This window comes from Hemitrygon akajei, chromosome 10 (assembly GCF_048418815.1).
Source record: "Hemitrygon akajei chromosome 10, sHemAka1.3, whole genome shotgun sequence".
NCBI classification, from domain to species: domain Eukaryota; kingdom Metazoa; phylum Chordata; class Chondrichthyes; order Myliobatiformes; family Dasyatidae; genus Hemitrygon; species Hemitrygon akajei.
Window position 1 is genome coordinate 128,398,125 of NC_133133.1, and position 21,091 is coordinate 128,419,215.

Below are 21,091 nucleotides of genomic sequence, written 5' to 3' on the forward strand. Positions count from 1 at the left end.
GCCAACTGTAAAGTTACCTATGTGTAATATTATCTCAAATTGCAGATGCAACAATCATTGTACTATGACAATAGCAAAGGTGAAAGAATATACATTTCTATACTGTGATACAAGAGCACAGAGCCAATGCCTTCTAAGCATTTCACTGTTAACTATGCATCACTGTCAGCACCTCCATGTTAGACTGGTATGGAAAAGGATTTACCCTTGTTTTCTTGTGGTAAGCAGGTTAATTTTAATTCATTTACCGGAAACTCAAGAAGACAAAACCTGTGACATTGATTATGTGGGCTAAGTGTTAATTGAAATCTGTAGCTGAGCCACAAACACTGCGAGAATCTGAAGTTTATTAAACACCGAAGTCAAGTGACACACAGAAAAATGTCAGGATTAAAAGTATACTTTTTTGGCTCAGACTTGCAACACTCCTCTGCACTTCATCCAGCTGCTGGTTTTACAGTTCCTTAATGCAACAAAGAATCAAGTTATTAAGTAGCTACAATTGCCACCTACCTGATATAGGAATTCCACCAAGTCCTGTACTATGCTGTGGTATATTTAAGTCCAAGAAATTACTGTTCGAGGTGGGTGTTGCTGTGTGGTTCAAGTGCATCATGCTATTGTGAGGGTATGCCATCCATGGGTACCGTGCCTGACCTGGAAAACTGAATGAGTTGTAGACGGCTCTGTGCTGAAAAGCTGGAAACCTCCGTGGTAATACAGAGTTGGGAAAAGAGTTGCCTATGGAGTTGGCTGCTGTGGCAGAAGCTGGTGTCAAGAAGCCACCAATGCCTTTGTTTGCAGTTTGCGAAGGGGTCTGTAGTGCGGTGGGGGAAGTGAGGCCCACGTTGGAAGGTTGGTCCTGGACTGAGAGTTCCTTCTCTATCAGGTCTGCTAAGGCTTTCCTTGTGATGTCGAATGGGTCAAAACCCAGATCATCCTCTTGTTGTTTGGAGGAGCCGAACCCAAAAGCAGCTTGCCAGTCTGTTGATGAAGATACTGGGATTGTTTCTGGAATTTGTCAAAGAAAATGAGAAATGAGTAAATGTTTCTTTAAACATATCTATAAATATAACTATGCATTATTTCCATTGTGAAGAGTGCAATCAACTCTCAGTCCTTGTCTTCTTGAAAGTTAGTGAAGAGGAGATACAAATGAGAACTAAACCAGAAAAGGGCACAGTTTGATTAGTTAGTCGTGCCAGATCCTTCATTAAAAGGATGACTCAGATCAGGAGGGTTCCAGTTTCACACAGGGTGAAAGTAGTTACACAAAAAAGTTGGGGGAAAATGATAAAGAACCTATTTGTAAAATTAAGTTATTTCCAGTTGATTTCTTCCTCCTGATGAGCAGATCAATGCTGACAGTGGTGAGAGGTTCATGCAGATAGTGAACAAAGATAACAGGATAGTGATGCAGGGATAAGGAGGGCAACAAATCTGAGCTGCTAATTCTGGACAGACAGTATTCTTGAGGATTAACATAGAAATAAATTGTCAAATTCTATAGCAAGCATGAGAATACATCAAGTGCTTAATTTTTAAGCACGTGTGGCTTTATATCTGTAAATCGTCACTTGGAACAAATAGCCGAATCTATGCACTCAAAGAACACAGCAATGTGAAAAGTTCCATGTAGGAACTCAGAAGAATCACAGTACTTTATTGATGGCCTTGAAGCAAAATTATTCTGGAAGCTGCTTCCAGAAATGTCAACACCAAAGACGTACAGTGTAGGTCAGAAAGCCGCTAGCTGTTGGGATGTTAGGAGATTCAGATTTTACACGCACAATTATCTATAGTGCCAACTGTCTTGTCAGACTTCTGTACACTTTAAGGCAAATATGCTAACTTTAAAAAGATAAGTGTATGACAATGATTTAATTGGATCATCTCAGTTGAAGCATCTGTTGTCTCTTGTTTCATGGCCTGCACGGGGTGCTTCAGGCATCATTTGCAATATGAAATGATATAGGTCAGCCTGGAGTAATGACTTCGATTAAAAACTGCCTGAAATATTGAGAAGTGGCAAATCCTCAGAAGCTAATTTAAGACTGAATATGGCAGGTTGGCAGCTATCCAAGGGCAAGTATGAATTGTGCCACCAGCCAAAAGCTGTCAATGGTTTTCAGATCTATTGGTTCAGCCACAGAGGAGTGAGAGACTGCGCATAATGCAAGACTTTTAGTCTTGAATTTCTTTTCAACAGACAGCTGGCTATTTCTTCATTACATACTCTCAATGCATTGAAGTTACAAAGTAAACCTAATGGTTTCAACTCTGTTTCTATCTGGCAGCAGATGGTATACTTAAAAGCCATTTTATTTGTCGGTCACTTCAGAGTCACAAAAGGCACAAAATATTCTCTCCTCAGTGCACTTGCACTGTGACATTAAGGCCTTCAGCAGCAATCACAGCAGCTTGGAGTGTGTGTGTGGGGAGGGGCAAGGTAGGTTTAAAGGGTCAGGATTAAGGCAGAACAAGAGAAAGGTGAACAGTGAGAGAATATAGAAGCATTCAAGCATCTTTAATGTCTTTTTAAATGGTTTTGAGTGTTTTAACTATATGGAACTTCTTAAGTCATCAGCATTAACATTGTGGTAAAGCGGGACAGCAGTTTATTCTACAGCCTGACAGCGCCAGGGACTTGGATTCAATCCTCATCTCATATGCTGTTGTGTGGAGGGTTCATGCTTTCAAATAGGGTTTCCTTGGATGTTCTGGTTTCTTTCTACATCCCAAAGAACAGTTCATTGGCAACTCCAGCTTCCCCATTGTATTTGTGATTAGTATGAGTACTAATGTGACATAGGAGAGAACATGTTACATGGAATTAAGTGGGAGAATGGGTCTGATGGTGATAATCTGAGCAATACTCTCCTGAAAGGAAACAAACTGCAAAATGCTGCATGATATGCTCTATTATACAAGTGTAGCAATGTAGATGAAGGAGTACAATTCTTTTAATGCTTTCAGTTGAGTGAAAAATGTTTATTTTCCCCCTCATCCACATATGGAACTGTTCCATGTCACCAGAACAATTCTCCACTTTAGGCTGATTCAGTTCCCCTAACAATAAATTACAGTTACATTTCATGTATATGTTGTAGCTGCATACATGCACCAACTCACCAAAATCACCCATGACTTACATAATATACTTGCTTTATATTTATCCTGTCAAAGTGGACATTTTCCCTCATTATACTCATATTCAGACCTTTGTTAATTCACTTAACCAATCTGTACCTTTGTCTCGCTTCCTTTATATACCCACTATCCACCAGTAATGGATGTGTGCAAGTAATGTGGATACTCTGAACACGAGAAATTGCTAGCAAAATTAGATTCTTTCACAATAATCCCACAAAACAGTGATAAAACATGCAGAGTCAGTCAGGAACACAAGTTGCTTTTAAAACTAGCATGAGAAATGGAGAGTTGTCAGGGAGAGTTTCTATACTCAGCCAATGAGTGTGCTTTGATATAAACTGGTCCAATCAGATTTCCAGTAACTCCATGGGTGGGAAAACAAGACATTATAATATATTCATCATAGTTCTTTCTCAGAACACCAAAGAACAAACAAGGGGGCAGAATTCAAATTTAGTATGAGCAATGGCAGTAAACAAGTTAATAACTGGGTACTTATTCACCTAGATGACTGATCAGAATATGGCTATTATGATGCAATGAGTTGTAGAGCACAGAAGCACAGCTCTTGGCTCACCAAGTTCACAACAACCTTTAAGCGTACATTTACATGAATCTCACCTTTTTCCTCTGTATCTTCATTACCACTACTTACATTCTACCACTCACCTGCACACCAGAGACAGTCTAGAGGGGGAAGTTAACCTACCAACCTGCACATTAAACGTTAGAAGGCATTCCTGAAATATTAGAAAACATGTGGCTTGTGAAAAGAAATTACCTGAATAATTAACTAGGAAGAAGCCTACATATCTGTTAGTTTTTATGGACTATTTCCTAGAATTTGAATAAGATACTGGAGGTAACATGGATGCATGGCTTTTGAACTTCCACAATTCCAAACAATATAGAATGGTGCCTGCAAATCGGAAAAAATGAACCCAACTGCAACCAGAAAAGGGAAGTTGAAACTGTAGTCAGTTAACTTAACCAGTTTGTTCAACTGGAATGCAGCCATAAAAGACAAATTATTGAACCGATTAAAAATTGATGTGAAAAACTGTTAAAACTGAGCTTTGTTGTTGGCATTGCAACAGTCAGGCTAGTTAGGCAGTGAATGTAGTTATTTGGATCATTCAAAGGGCAGGTTATAAAGTGCTACATAATTAGGATTCATGGGGACTGGAGGATTAAAAAAAAAGTCATGTATTCATCAAATGTTTGCAACAAATAGGTTATTATAAAGCTTAGCGCTTGGACTCCAACAATTTATTGCATCGACTTAGAATAAACAAAACAGTCGAGTTCACCTGAAACAATTATGAAACTCGCTTCTGAAGAGAATAAACAAGTTGGAAATAAATGAGCGATGAGAACTCTGTTCATGGAAAAAAAATGGTCGTTTTTTTAAAGTTAGGAATATTGGTAGATCAATGTAGGTATGCTTGTGCTCATGCTCAAATACAAAGTTCATACTCTGGTACAGGAAGCAGCTAAGAAAACAGGTAACATTAGCTTTTATTGCGAAGATTTCAGTAGTTAATGCCACGACACAGGGCCTTGGTAAGATTACGTAGAAAATCTCTGCATACATCATCTCTAAGGAGCTTACATTGGAATGAAAATTGGAACCAGAATACTGTCTTTTCAAGTTTTTAGTCCCTGGAGCTCAGAACAATGAGTGAATCTCATAAGGTGATGAGGGCACAACAGGGTAGACACTGGGACCATAAATGCTGGAGATTCTGCAGATGCTGGAAACCAAGAGCAACACACACAAAATGCTGGAAGAACTCTGCAAGTCACGCCTCATCCATGGAAATGAATAGTTGACGTTTCAGGCCAAGACCCTTCATCAGGACTGAAAAGGAAGGGGGAAGATGCTAGAATAAGGTGAGGGGGAGGGGAAGAAAGACATGCTATAAGGTGATAGGTAAAGCCAGGAGGCTGGGAGAGGGGGGGATAAATTAAACTGAGAGGTGATAGGTGGAAAAGGTAAAGGGCTGGAGAAGAAGGAATCTGACAGAAGAGGAGAGTGAACCATGGGAGAAATTAAAGCGGGGGGGGGGGGGAAGAGGAGGGTAATTACCTGAAGCTGGTAAAATTGATACTCATGCCATCAGGTTGGAGGCCACCTATTAAGAATATAAGGTGTTGCTCCTCAAAACTGAGAGTGGTATCATCTTGGCAAAAGATAAAAGCCATCAGGCATCATGTCAGAATGGGAATGGGGATGGGGATAGGAATTAAAATGGCTGGCCACCGGGAAATTCTGCTTTTTGTGCATGGAGTGAAGGTCCTCAACAAGGTGGTCCCCTAATTTTAATCTCCATTAGTTTTCAACAATATACAGGCCATATCAGGAGCACTGGATACAGCAGACAACTCCAACAAATTTGCATATGAAGTGTTGCCTCACCTGGAAGGACTGTTTGGGCCCCTGAATAGAGATGAAGCAAGAGGTGAATGGGCAGGTATAGCACTTGCTGCTTGCAGGGATAAGTGCCACAAGGGAGATCAGGGAGAGGGAAAGATGGACAAGGGAATCACAGAAGGATTGATTGCTTTGGAATGCGGGGGGGGGGGGGGGGGTGCGGTGTAAAGATGTGTTTAGTGAAAGGATCCCATTTAAGATGGTAGAAGTTGCAGAGAATGATGCGTTGGATGTAGAAGCTCATGGGTGGCAGGTGAGGACAACGGGAATTCTTATCTCTGTTGAGGCAGTGAGAAGACGGGGTGAGTGTAGATATCCATGAAAAGGAAGGGATCAGGGTGCAGGCAGCAGCAATGGTGGAGAAAAGGAAACCCTGTCCTTTGAAGGAGGATGATATCACAGATGTCTTATCAAGGAAAGCCTCATCCTGGGCTCAAATGCAGCAGAAATGAAGGAACTGAAAAAAGGGAATGGCGTTTTTACAGGAGAAGGGGTGGGAAGAGGTATAGTTACGAGAGTCATGGAAATTGGTACATTTATAAAATTTATCAGTGGACAGTTTCCAGATATGGAGACAGAATGATTGAAAAAGAGGAGGTATCAGAAATGGACCAAGTGAATTTAAGGGCATTGGAGTCATAGTTGATGAAATTGTCAAGCCTCAACTTGGCTGGTTTGAGCAGTATCAATGTAGTGCAGAAAGAGCTGAGGAGTAATACCAGGGAAAACTTGGAACTTGTACTGTTACAAATAGCCAAGGAAAAGGCTGGCATAGCTGGGACCCATGCGGGTGCCCAAAGCTACCTAGTTGAGTTTGGAGAAAGTTGGGGGAGAGAGAGAAGAGGAGCCAAAAGAGAAATTTGAGGGTGAGGATGAGCTCTTCCAGATCGAGGGTGGTGGTGGTGGACAGCTGGTTGGGTCAACGAGATCTCACTACCAAACACATCTTTATCTTCCCTCCATTCTCCACATTCTGCAGGGATTTCTCCCTGCGTGATTCCCTTGTTCATTCATTCCCCCCCCACTAATCTTCCTCCTGGAACTCATCCCTGCAAGCGGTAGAAGTGCTACATTTACCAATACACCTCCTCCCTTACCTCCATTCAGTGACCCCATGCAGTCCTTTTAAGTGAGACAACACTTCACCTGCAAATCTGTTGGAGTCATCTACTATATCTGGTACTTCTGTTGTGGCCTCCTCCATTTTGGTGAGACCTGGTGTAGAGTAGATTGGGAGACACGCCTCCACTCCGTTCACAAAAAGCAGGATTTCCCGGTGGCCAACCATTTAAATTTCTATCCCCATTCCGACATGTTGGTCCATGGCCTCCTCTTCAGTCACAAGGCCACTCTCAAGTTGAAGAAGCAACACCTCATATTCCGTATAGGTAGCTTCCAACTTGATAGCATGAACATCAACTTAGCTTCTGGTAAGTTTCCCTCTTCCCCTCCAATTCTTCAATTTTCCATTCTGGACTCTTATCTCTGCTCCTCATCTCCCTATCACCTCCCCCTAGGCCCCCCTTCCTTCCCCTTTCCCCTATGGACCACTCTACTCTATCATATTCCTTCTTCTCCGACCTTTACTTTCTCACCTGTCACTTCCTAGGTTCTTTATTCATCACACTTCGCCACCTGGCATCACCCAACACCTCATTTGTCCTCCTTGCCCTGCCTCACCTTATTCTGGCATCTTCCCCCTTTCCTTTCTAGTCCTGATGGTCTCGGCCCAAAATGTTGACTGCTTATTCACTTCCATTGATACTGCCTGATGTGCTGAGTTCCTTCAACATTTTGCATGTATTGATACTGGGATAAAGTTTTCCCAGCCCAGTTGGTTGGGGGGTGAGGGTGGTGGTTAAGTGTGGAAAGAAGTGAGGAGTAGAGGGGTCAACACGGGATTGTGGCATCAGCCATTTCAATAACAAAAAGAAATCCTTTGATTGGAAGCTTGCCTTTGTAATTCTCTACATCAGACCTGCAAATACTCAGGTTTTCAGTATGCCCACATTGAAGTTTTATTTTTGGAAACAAAATTGGGAATGTTGAAAACAAAAAAATCAGACATGACCTTAATATATAGATAAACATTAAATTATCAAGTGCAAGTAAATGAATGCTCTGCTCCAGTTCCTACTTTTCATGTTCTTTTGAGAGCTGCAGTTAAATAGAATATGGCTGGTTAGGATAATGCGATTTGAATGACAACTACAGACACTGAATATGGACACAGATAAGTCACGTACAAGGACCTCCACAATAGGATTACTTTGGTAGGGTAGAGATGAACAATGGAGACTATGATTACAAACGGAACAAAACTTCGTGAAAGATAACAGAAATGAGTGGTTATGAGCATCAGAAGTAAAAGCACTGAATAACCTTAAGCACCAAGATGAGAAATAATCTGTTGCATGCTTGAAAATAACTCAGTATCTTTTTTTCCACGCACATGGTAGATGCAGAGAAACTGCATTAGAGCAGGGAAGTCCAAAAGTCATAGCACATAATCAAAGCCATTACTAAATCCACTGAGGAATTCACAAGGAGATTCCTAATGTGGAGAGTAGTGAGAATGGGAAACAGATTATTACATTGAATGGTTGAAGGAAATGGCCTGCGTACTCGATGAAAACTCCAGGGAATGAAAAGCAGAACTGTGAGGTGAAATGAGAAGTGGGAGCAAGTTCAATCAGAGCATAACAACTGTTTTGGTGAATTACCTTTTTCTGTGTTATTTTCTCGTTTGCTCATAGATACTCAATCTTGGGTTAATTTCCTACCTCAAGCTCCATGTACAGACTATTAGTGCATCCATTGATTTTAGAATTAAACTCCTTGTACCATGTGAACCTCTCACCTCAAGCCATAGGCCTGCAGCATCTCTGAAACAGCGATAAATTATCTCAGATTCAATTTTACCTGGAGCTTGAAGGTAGTGTATTTCAGACATGTGCATGCAAGATCCTCCCTTAACTATTGCTCTTCTCCCAAACCATAGGAAATTTACAATTCTCTGCATAATAAATGATCAACATCTGGAATTAGTGCCAATTTAACTCATCAACAAACTGAATTGCAAGCAACTGAGGGGAATCTTCCTATCAAGATGTTCATACTGCACCCTCAAAGACAATGCTTCTTAACTGCATTTTAATGTTGTGGATACGATGGCCATGCAAAAGCTGAAGATAGCAGTGTTTCTCAATAGTGGGGGAAAACCAGATTCAAAATACAAATTTTAGCATGGATCGAGATGCATAAAGATTAACAGAATATGGATTTAAACTGCAAATCCCTCCTACAAGAACTGTGTCAAACCCATGAAGCCACAATAAAGCATACAGAAAAGGAGCTTTAAATTAACATTTAAAAACTCCCGCAGTCTTAATAACATAGAACAATGTAAGCAACAAAAATAGATAATGCTGGAATTACTCAGCTTGTCAGACTGCATCTGTGGGGGAGAAAAAGAGTTACTATTTCAGGTTGATGATATATTGTTAAACGAACTTCATCAGCTTGGTAGCAATCTGATGTAGGGGGAAAAACATGCCTTTCAGATTAATATACTGCAAGCAGAGCATCCAGTTTATCGTGTTATCTCCTATGCAAGCGCCGAATTTCTTGAATTGGTTGCACAACGATTTGTATTAGCAGTAATTTTGCATCAGTGTTGATTCTAGTTGCCAGCAATGTAAGGTAATCTCATCCTAATTCTTCATCAAGGCAGTAATAAGTCAGCTGTGCTAGCAGAGTAAGCCCTTTTTAAGATACGACTGGCTCACCTGCAACTCTGCATGGGTGAAAACTTGGATTGGACCTCATTTTATAAAGTACATCTGCAAAATAAGTGCAGCACAAATAAAGTTTGTATTGCCTTCCCACATTTGCCGATCTTAGTTTAATCACAGCAGTTTACAGACAATCGGAAATCAACTTAACAGTGCTTTGCAAAAACAGACATTACTGGGTGAAAGAACACAACAGGTAACTTCCACTCATTCACTACAAGTTCAATTATAATCCAACCACCCGTTATTTCGTTCAAATCTCACATACATGCTTTTATGCTGCTTCATCTCTTTTCCCAATTCATGGATTTTGTGCTTTTGACATAATAAGTGTCCAAGTAACAGTGTAGAAACATAGCCTCCCACATCCAAACATATACTCCAAAAGTACATACCTGATGTGAAGAGACTCTGTGGTTCTGGTGCTGTTGGCCAGTCATGTGTTGATGGTGATGAAGTGGGATATAACAGGCTATTTGGGAGAGGGTTGGGGTGTCTGAAGTTACTGTTGTCTGAGAACAGGGACTGGGATTCTGCTGCAGCACCCTCGAATGGAGACCGTGCGTTGTGATTGGATGAACTAATTGGGACAACTGGGTTGGGTTTTGTTAAACCTGGCGGTGGTGATGGTGTTTCACTTGGAGGGATCTGTAAACAGATAAAAGTGGCATATTAGTATTTACATTATAGACGAGGCACCATTCATCAACTAAAATGTTAACATTATCACCGGCAAACCAACTGATAAATACTGTTCAGTTGTATCCAACACTGAACCATTTACTCCATATGTAATGTGCTCAAGTTGAAATATAAGTGATGATACTGGGATTTCATACAATCTCAAAAAGCTTATTTTCTTAAATAAGAACACAAAAGTTGGTAAATCCATTCCACATTCTAACTGTATGAATCATAATTCTTAATTCTTTCTAGCGACACGTGAAATCAAGTTACAATTTCTGCAACTGAAGATTCATCTTTGATTCTTAAAAGGCCGAGTACTAATTTTCATTGTGTTCACTTGCTTTGAATTCCTCAACAAGAATTTTTAAAAAAACACTATGCTTACTGAATATTTGTAAGTGTCCCAAATGCTTCTTACATTCAGGTGAATACAATTTTATACAACCACCATGGCTAAATGGTGCTAGTTTAACCAGAGGCACTAATATAATTTCAATGAATCTGCCAAGACTAACATATTATTAACAATCAGCAAGGTCCACAATGAAACATATTGTCATTAGGCTTATGACTAATGATGCATATACAACATAACTTGATGCCTTTATCTTCTAAAAAAATGCCCAAGATTTCAGCTGAGCTGTAGCTTTAACTAGCTTTTAACTAATCTTGCATTGCTCCAGCCAGCTTTTGTCATCAAAATAATGTACCAGATCCAAAGACACTTACCATATCGCTTCTGAAATAATTCCATGTCAATTCACATGACTTGGACAACTTACCCTGATACCTTCAAATTTAGTGACTTAAATTCTCAAACAACCTACTATTATAAGCTGTTTAAACAAAGTCTTAAAGAAATGAGTGGCTATACATTGCATCCCACCATCCTGAACCTCTACTTCACAAGTAATTCCTATTGCAAGGTTCTATCTTCTAGCATTATTCAACGTCTCCTGGGCTCCTATGTTGCCCACTTTACATTTCAGAAAGAACACGTATTCAGTTACTAGTCAATTTGCCAGTAAATGCATGAAATGCAGCCTGCTGAGTGCTCACATACGGTAATTCTCTGTAACCATAATTTCCAGTTGACTTTGGGACAAATTCCTACCTTTCTTCCAGGTCACATGAAGCAATTAGCACAGGGATTCCTAACCCGGGGTCCAAGGACCTCTTGGTTAATGGTAAAGGGCCATGGCACAAAAAGGGTTGGGAACCCCTGATACTGGCAATACTTCCAAATCAGGACCATTTCCTTGCTTGGTTAGAGAAGTCAATGTGGACAAAATTCATTGTGATGGCATTCATCTTTAGAGATTTCACCAAAACAATCATTCTAAAAATTTGTTGTTTAATTTTGGAAAAGTTAGAATTGTACATTGAAATGACTTGAGCACTTATAAAAGTCCTAGATTATTGTGTAAATTTAAAGGGCAATAGTGGAGTCACTTCATTTTGACAACCTCAGAAGCTAGCTCATCCAAAATGAAACAAAAAATCATTTTGTCACCAGAATCTTGATAAAGTACACCTAATAGCACTCCCCTTGACCTATCACACTTCGCTCCCCATGATAAAATTAGTTCAGACACTCAAATTTACAAGTTTCTTTAACTCATCTCCAATATTTCCTTGGACTCCAATTACTACCAATCTTTGGTACTTTCCACTCCAGAGAGAATCATTTATGTGCTATTATCATTGCTGCATTAGATAGTATTTTTAATCTTTTCAGGACTCCAAACTCCTACCTTTATCACTAAACATTTGAATATGAATTACCCTCAATGGCTTATATGATTTGCACACATTTTAATCCACATCCAAACCAACTTTTACCATCTAAAAGAGCAAGATCCACATCAGCATGGTGTTTGCAAGACCAGAAGATAGGGGCAACAACCTCATGGCAAATAATATGTGGACATAATTTCTTCTTCATATCCAGGTCAGCTTTCTGTAAACCTGCATAGCAGCATTGAGAGTACTAGCACTCTACCAACAAATATGACAAGATCTCAAAAGCAAACCTTGTCACAGCTGTCCACATTCCAATAATAGGGAAAATGCTATTATGCTCCAACAGAAGAAAAATAACTGAGATACTAAGACAATGCATAATTCACATAACAATTTTCAAGGAGAGAGCAGAGATAACTTTCGACTTCTACCTTAATTTTTGTACCCAAAGCCAGTCCTTTCCTCTGGCACAAAAATGTAGCATACTTTAAATCAAGACCTATTTTTCAAAAAATATATTTCACAATTTACAGTGACTTGCAAAAGTATTCGTTCCCCACAACTATTTTCATTTTATTGTCTCGTTTTCTAAATTTAAGATATATTGAAGTTGGATTTTTTGAGCTATTCTACAAAACATGTCAAATCAAAAGAAAAACTCCAAAACTTGTCAAATTTTTAAAATAAAAATTAAAAACTAAAATTGTGAGGCTGAAGTATTCATCCCCTTTGTAATTACTACACTAACTTGACTCAGGTGCAATACTGTATATTACCTTACCAACTCACCCAATTTGTTGATGTGGAAAATTGGAGGATCACCTACTTTCAGCGAATTCATAAGAATAAATACCCCATCTCTCTGTAAGGTCCAACAGTATGGTAGATTTTCAACAGACAAAACCAAAGTGAAGACAAAAGAGCATTCAAGACAAGTCAGGGAAATGATAACAGAGAAGCACAAATCTGGGGAAGGGTTCAATAACATCTTAAAGGCACTGAACATAACTCGGAGTTCAGTGCAGTCCATCGTGAAAAAGTGGAACAAATATGAAACCCAAACTATGCTGCCTAGGTCAGGCAGCCGCTCTAAACTTAGTTGCCTAAGAATGGCACTTTTAGAAAGGCTACTGTGATGTCACCTGTCACTGAATAAACTGCAGAAGTCAGTGGCTGCAAATGGAGATGAATTTCATGGCAACACAATCTTGAAGGCCTTGCGGAAAAAGGGTATTTATGGAGGAGTGGCAAGGAAGCAGCCTTGGCTAATAACAGCATATCCTTGCCCAAAAAGACCTTACAAAGCATCACTTAGAAGATACTGTAAACTGGAAATTTTACCTTCAGCAAAAAGTGGTACATGTGGCAAAAATCTAATTCTGCGCATTAATCAGGTAGCACCATCCCTCCTGTAAAATATGGTGGAAGTAGCATCATGCTATGGGGATGCTTTTCAGCAACAGGTACTGGAAACCTGCTAACCTCTGCCAGAAAGCTTCAGCTGGGGAGGAAGTACGTCTTTCAGCAGGACAACAATTCAAAGCATACTGCCAGAGCAACTATGGAGTTGTGAAAAACCAATGGAGACCTATCCAAAAAGAATACTGGCTGTAAGAGGCAACTCAGCTACGTACTGAATAAAGGATACTTTAGAACTGTTGACCTCTCAGTGTTTGAATTTTTGTTTTCATGCTTCATAATTTTGTTTTTTTTGTGCTCTACTGTGAAAAAAGGGGGCACGTGATTCACAAATAAAAATTCTTAGTTAAATTGATCAAGATCCCTGGTTCTCATTTATGAGAACAAATGGTTATGGGCTGGTAGTCTATCACTTCACAAGGTGCAGGTTAGAAATAATATTTCACCGTTGAGTTGAGGATTGAAATTTTCTCTCCAAGGAAGCTTGAAAGACAACTTTTATGAGCACCAGATACTTGCAACTGATCCAACACAGACATGCGCATGTGGTTCAAGATCAAATATTGTTAGGCAACATCTGAAAGCTTCCGTATGTGTTTAATCTTCACAGTCTGGGAGAATGGAGATTAACTTGCTTGTTTGAAGGCATTGCCTGGACAAGCATTCCACCACTTCAAATAGATTAATCACTCAAGGGAAAGACATGGAAATGGGAGAAAGTTTAAACAATAATAAATATAATTTGGATAAAACGAGGTATAATGAACAAAGAATATCTGATATAAAAAATAAACAAATGTAACTCACCTGTTGTAAATTATCACCATTTCCTAGACTGAGTGTTTCTGGTGGTTTATCCACCTGTCTGCAAAACAAACAAATTGTGACAAATTGATGATCTTATCTCACTTTTCCTTGCGTAAATCTGATAAGTTTCTGTAGCTTCTTTAAAAGAAACAAGCAGCCAAGTGAGCGGACATTGCTTACACTGGATCCCACCAACATTCATGAAAGCAAAATCAAAGATGAAGTAAAATAGAAAATGAGCAGGGATGTGCTATGATGCTCATACTCTTTGTACAAGTTAAAGCGGCCACAAAACTAACAGCAGTGCACCTGACTGGTTTGTAATCTAGCATGGGAACTGTAAGAGATCAGAATTGATGGATAGGACAGATTACAAGTTCAGTAACATCTTGAACTTTGGGTTTTTTGCCTTAATGGCTTCAAGACTTGCAGCTGATATTCCATGCTTTTAGGACAAATAGTTGCAGTGTGGCACTGATCACACAGGTGACGATACTACTACAGTTGGAGAATGGCCATTTTAATTCAAATTTTCTATTGCAGAATTTATCCACAGAATGGTGCAAGCTTTGCAGCTTTTCACAACACTCTGTCATCCTCAACTCAAGCTATCTAAAGAAACTGAAATCCTAGACTTAATTACAGAGAATATTTAGTTACACAATATTTTTCAGACATTAGCAAATGGAAGCATTCACAACTTCTCCCAAATTTATATGGACAATATACAGTGTAATGCAACTACAACCACAAAGGAACTGAAATCATTCCTGTGTGTGTAGAGTTGAAATGAGACAAGGTTAAAGCAGCTTAACTTAGTCCTCTAGAAACACACAGATGGTGATTAGGATCTTGAGGTTAATTTTTTTTAAAATCAAGGATATTACTAATTTGACAGCAAAATTACCTTAGTCACAGCAATGTGGACAGGCCAATCTTTGACCTAAAACCTCAGCAGCTCCTTGAATTGAGTCTGACAAAGCCATGTTCCTTGAGATAATATGAAGTGAACTTGAAATTGGACAAAGACGAAAAAATATGCAGATGCTCGAAATCCAAGCAACATGCTAGTCCTGCTGAAGGGTTTTGGGCCGAATCATCGACTGTACTCTTTTCCATAGATGCTGCCTGGCCTGCTGAGTTCCTCCAGTATTTTATGTGCGTTGCTCAGATTTCCAGCATCTGCAGATTTTTTTCTTGTTTGTGATTGAACATACACAGTGTTGGAGGAATTCGGCAAGCCAGGCAGCATCTTTGGAAAGGAGTGAACAGTCGATGTTTTGGGCTGAGACTCATCATCAGGACTGGAATTTTGCTGCCAGTCCTCCCCCCCCACCCCCACCCTGAGTCCCCATGAAGGGTCTCAGCTTGAAACATCGACTATTTACTCTTTTCCACAGATGCTGCCTGGCCTGCTGAGTTCCTTCAATATTTGTGTGCGTTGCCTGAAAACAATAACCTTAAAGCTGGAGCTCTGACACTAGACAATTGTGCATAGTGACATGATGTGATGCAAATCAAATCTGCATGCTTATATTTTGGTTGCAAAGTTATAATGCCTACAATTTCTTGGTGGTCTTATATATGAAGAGATGCCACCCCAAGAAATGTGCTGGAAAACTGCCAAAAGTGAACACTAATGATGCTGTGACCCCAAGAAGGGAGCAAAAACGATACTGTGGTCAAGTATGAAAGCAATCAACATATTGCTTCAGTGACTGCCCAAATGTGATGTATTCAAAGTTCTGTTAAACGATGTCAACTCTGAAAAGAACATTTACTGAAAGATACAATATCAATTTTTGCTTCAACTCTAGGGTGAAAACTGACCCACTAGGATAAGTGCAGTTGGATAAAGGGAGAAGATACACATAAGATGTGGGGGCTTGACAGATGAGGGAAAAATTGCATCAGGAGGTTCTTCTGCCTTTTTGTTGAGCCCCCTGTGAGATAAAGATCCAAGAACAGCGCCAACTTTTAGGCATCTATTTTTCAAGTGGGAAGTATGTGCTCTCAGAGGCTGTGTCAGCAAGTGACACAATGACCACATCCAAAACCTTGTTCTTGGTCTATATCAACATATCAACTCCATAGTAGGTCTGACGCACTAGCTCCAAGAACTGGAGCTTTGAGGGCTGTCCAAATTTATGATTTCAATCAAGAATGAAACCCAAGATATTACAATCAGTACATTTTTTTGTGGCATGTCCAACTGTACCTTCAAGAGGATCAAAGTTTATCAGAGAACTCTTAGTTGTCAGAGAAGTGTAGTATTTTGTTGGAGTTCAAGACTACAGACTGGTTTGCTCCAAAACTTGTATGGTTATAGAAGTACTTCTGATGGAAATGGGAAATACAATTATCTACTTTGATTAACACCATCTTAGGAAGATGCATCATAAAGCTGATCTGAATTCAAATAATCTATAGGGCCTTATCAAAAGTAATGACTGCATTTATCTTCCATATCATGCTTTTGATAACAAAATGTACATCTGATTTCAAAGTTGTCAAAACTCATTGGAAGTGTTGAGTGAACCCTCGCAAGGCAGAAGGTCCCCTGGTAAGGCTCTGAAAACCTGTGCCAACCAACTAGCAGGAGTACTCAAGGACATTTTCAACCTCTCACTGCTATGGGCAGAAGTTCCCATTTGCTTCAAAAAGGCAACAATTATACCAGTGTCTAAGAAGAATAATCTGTGCTGCTTCAATGACTATCACCCAGTAGCACTCACATCGACAGTGATGCAATGCTGAGAGGTTGATCATGACTAGACTGAACTCCTGCCTCAGCAAGGACCTGGAACCATTGCAATTTGCCTATTGCCACAATAGGTCAACGGCAGATGCAATCTCAATGGCTCATCACACAGCTTTAGACCACCTAGACAACACAAACACCTACATCATGATGCTGTTCATTGACTGTAGCTCAGCATCTGATACCATCATTCCCACAATCCTCATTGAGAGGTTGCAGAACCTGGGCCTCTGTACCTCCCTCTGCAATTGGATCCTCAACTTCCTAACTGGAAGACCCCAATCTGTGCAGATTGATGATAACATATCCTCCTCGCTGAATCAACACTGGCGCACCTCAGGGGTGTGTGCTTTGCCCACTGCTCTACTCTCTCTCTACACAACTGTGTGGCTAGGCATAGCTCAAATACCATCTACAAATTTGCTGATGATACAACTATTGCTGGTAGAATTTCAGGTGGTGTCGAGAGGGCGTACAGGAGTGAGATATGCCAACTAGTGGAGTGGTGCCGCAGCAACAACCTGGCACGCAACATCAGTAAGATGAAAGAGCTGATTGTGGACTTCAGGAAGGGTAAAATGAAGGAGCACATACTAATCCTCATAGAGGGATCAGAAGTGGAGAGAGTGAGCAGCTTCAAATTCCTCAGTGTCAACATCTGAGGATCTAACCTGGTCCCAACATATCGATGTAGTCATAAAAGAAGGCAAGACAGCGGCTATACTTTATTAGGAGTTTGAAGAGATTTGACATGTCAATACACTCAAAAACTTCTATAGTTGTACCATGGACAGCATTCTGACAGGCTGCATCACTGTCTGGCATGGAGGGGCTACCACACAGGACAGAAAGAAGCTGCAGAAGGTTATAAATTTAGTCAGCTCCATTTTGGGTCCTCACCTACAAAGCACCCAGGACATCTTTAGGGAGCGGTGTCTCAGAAAGGCAGCATCCATTATTAAGGATGTCCAGCACCCAGAGCATGCCCTTTTCTCACTATTACCATCAGGCAGGAGATACAGAAGCCTGAAGGCACACACTCAGCGATTCAGGAACAGCTTTTTCCCCTCTGCCATCCAATTCCTTAATGGACATTGAAGCTTTGGACTATCTCACTTTTATTTAAATATACATTTGTTATTTGCACATTTAAAATCTATTCAATACACATAACTGGTTTACTTGTTCATTTATTACTGTGTTTTATTTTATTTATTATTTTTCTCTCTCTCTGCTAGATTATATATTGCATTGAGCTGCTGCTGCTAAGTTAATAAATTTCATGTCACATGTCGGTAATAATAAACCTGACTCTGAATTATGTGACCAAATCTATTTTGAATCATATCTCTGTTGATTCTTAGCATTGATACTGACCATCAAGTGCTCACAAAACTGGTCGTATACAAGAACTCTGAGAATAGAGGCAAGCAAACAAAAATTGCCTCCGTTGTTCAGCTGAGGTTATTGTAGTCCAAGAGAGAAATAAAGCCAATCACTGACCTGAGTTCTGTGTCAGGACCATCTGAGGTCATATGCTCGGGATCTGAACCATTATCAAGAATAGGAGGTGTTTTCCTGTGCCAGAGTATTAGACCGTTGGCTGCTTTAGCTGTGCTGAGTAATGACGGCCAGGCATCTTTATTACTAGTGTTGGGTCTGTAAGGGGAAAGAATGGCAGAAATACTGAGTATCTACCAAACTGACAGAACAATAAGCTTCAGCAGCTCAGAGATGCTGTTCACTTAGTGGAAACTTCCCAAAAGGGATGCCGTCCAAGATATATTGCTGGCATCGCGCATCCTCCCCAGCCAGTGGTCTGACAACAACCAAAACGAGGAATTCAATTAATCCATTATTGGATGATAAGAAGTTGCCTACTGCAGAGAAAGTAGGGAGAAGTAAGGTGGCTTGCATAAGTATGGATATACAATCACTGATCCTTAAAAAAAAATCAGGCTTTGTATTAGATAATAATAATTCAGGATTCAGAATGCTTTTTCACTAGATCAACTTGCATACACTAAACAAGGAATGTAACTGGATAATCCAAATGCTTAACAGCTTTCAGTAGTATCTGATTTCAGTGCAAAGTCGCAAGGATCTGGTAGCATTATACATTTCTTCACAGTAAGTTTTCAACCAAGAGCAAGAACAATCAGAAGATCAGGTTGTTAAGTTCCACACGACAGGAAATTCACCATTTCCATTGTGACTGTCCCAGGTGCTCTTCTCAGGATATGGAAAAGCAATTTTAATCAAAGACACCAAGCTGGTGTAGAAGAATAATAAAAATTGCACCATATACAAAGTTATTACTTAAAATCTTATACTGAGACAAAGGACACCAACACAAGGGAAAAACAAATGACTATCTCATCATGACTTTACAGCTAGATTTTAAAAAACTAACGCCATTTATTCATTCTTTAAGAGTTAAATCAATATTCCAAGATATGAAATTGTAATTCACAATGACAATCCGATTAAATTTTGCAGGCAAGACAAGGGCTACATACTGCCAATTTCATTGAAGTAGCGTTTTACTGAAAAGTGAAAAAATGTAATGGGAAATCCATATATTCAGAGTTATTCCGTGGAACCATGCAAATCAGGAGCAGGTCATTAGCTCTTTATTTCATTAACATTTTGCTTATGTCATTGTATGTCAGATTTGGTGCACACAAATGTAATGCTGTGTTGTAGTTTTCTACCTAATAGCCGATGGCCAATGATAGAAAAAAAACATGCCTCTATTAATTATCAAGTATTAGTTTCCAGAGTGCAAAGGAAGCTTGCAATTTCACAACATTGCTGTCTTCACCACCAAATTTCAACACCGTTTCCAGCTTATGACCAACTAAGAGCCTTTTCAAATACCAAGACTCAAACTCAACACATCCTTAGCAGCATTGATAGCATTCTTGTAGTTGTAGACAACTTGTAGAAGCATGCAGAGACACTGTATACATCCAAAGCTGTTTTAACACGATGGTCCAATGGCAGGACAACATTGAGCAACATCAAATCAATATCTCCAGCAGCGATACTGATCATACTCAAACAGCTTTAGTGGTTGGATCGTATGCCAAAACCAGACACTAAAAACAAGTACCATCTCTGAAACAGAAATAAACCCTAAAATAAAACTTACATGGATGTTCAAAAAAAATTACAGAAACTAACATTTTAATAAGTTATGGGAATGCCCAACATAAATTGGGGATCTGCTTCATTGAGCACCCTCTCTGTGTCTGCTGCAAAAGACAGTGATCAGCCATTCTAATTCTAATTCCATTCTTGCATGTCTGTTATGGCCTCTTCCACTGCCACGTTAAGGTCACCCTAAGGAGGAGCAATACTTCATATTCCACCTAGATAGCTTCCAACCTGATTTATGAACATTGATAACTCTAACTTGTACTTCTTAAAAATCGCCCACCCCATTTTTCCTTTTCAGTTCTAGCTCTTCCCATCACCTCATCTAAGCCCCCCCATCCCTTCTCCCATAGTCCACTGTCCTCTCCTATCAGATTCCTCTCTCTTCAGCCCTTTACCTTTTCCACCTATTACCTCCAAGCTTCTCACTTTATCTCCCTCCTCCGTGTATCCCATCATGTTTTCTCCTATTATCTACTAACTTGTACTCCTCCTTCGCTTGCCTTCTTATTCTGGCTTCTAACCCCTACCGTTCCAGGGGTCTTGGTCCGAAATGACTACAGTTTATTCCTCTCTGTAAATGCTGTCTGATGTGCTGAGGCCCTGTGACACCTCAAATTGGAAAAGTAGCATCAAGAAAATAGCAGCTCGTGCTTCTACACAGGAGTTTGTGATGGTCACATGCAGTAACGGAACAAGAGCACAACAAACCAAGTGCTTCATCAAGTATCATCTGCCCCACCAATGGCAGATCCTATGCAGGATGCATTATCTACCTCAGAACCCAAAAAAAAACTGGAATGGTAACAGGTCAACCTCAACTGCTCAAGAATGGGAGAACGAGTTGGAGGCATAGAACAAAACATGCCTATTGTATTCCTGTGCAGAAAACTGTGCTCAAAGACACTATTTTTTCTCAGCAATATTTTTATTGGTTTTTTAAAATCAAGAAAGCATAGTACAAAGGAGGTTTGTGCAGCACATAAAAAATGTAACAAATGTACAATTCGCACCTATGAAAGAGATGCACCCATAGTACAATCATGCTTTGGTTGCCTCCCTGCCCTGACCTACCCCTCCTAATTCCCCTTTCCATTCCATCATTGCATTAGCAAAAAGGGTTAAACAGAACCT

General features: G+C 39.9%; 1 protein-coding gene across 12 annotated transcripts in view; it reads right to left on the reverse strand.

Annotated features, from left to right (window-relative positions):
* cnot4b (CCR4-NOT transcription complex, subunit 4b) overlaps nt 1–21,091 on the reverse strand; it is a 175,427-nt gene that overhangs the window by 47,883 nt on the left and 106,453 nt on the right. For 4 of the 12 annotated variants that reach the window (XM_073058946.1, XM_073058943.1, XM_073058945.1 and 1 more), the window contains exons 8-10: nt 14,038–14,095; nt 9,777–10,029; nt 514–1,011 (exon numbers count right to left, since the gene is read on the reverse strand). In XM_073058946.1, coding sequence (XP_072915047.1) covers nt 514–1,011; nt 9,777–10,029; nt 14,038–14,095 — 809 coding nt within the window. Of the gene's footprint in view, nt 1–513; nt 1,012–9,375; nt 9,430–9,776; nt 10,030–14,037; nt 14,096–18,301; nt 18,458–21,091 lie in introns of all 12 variants that reach the window. The other 8 variants (XM_073058935.1, XM_073058941.1, XM_073058934.1 and 5 more) reach the window with 3 other exon arrangements.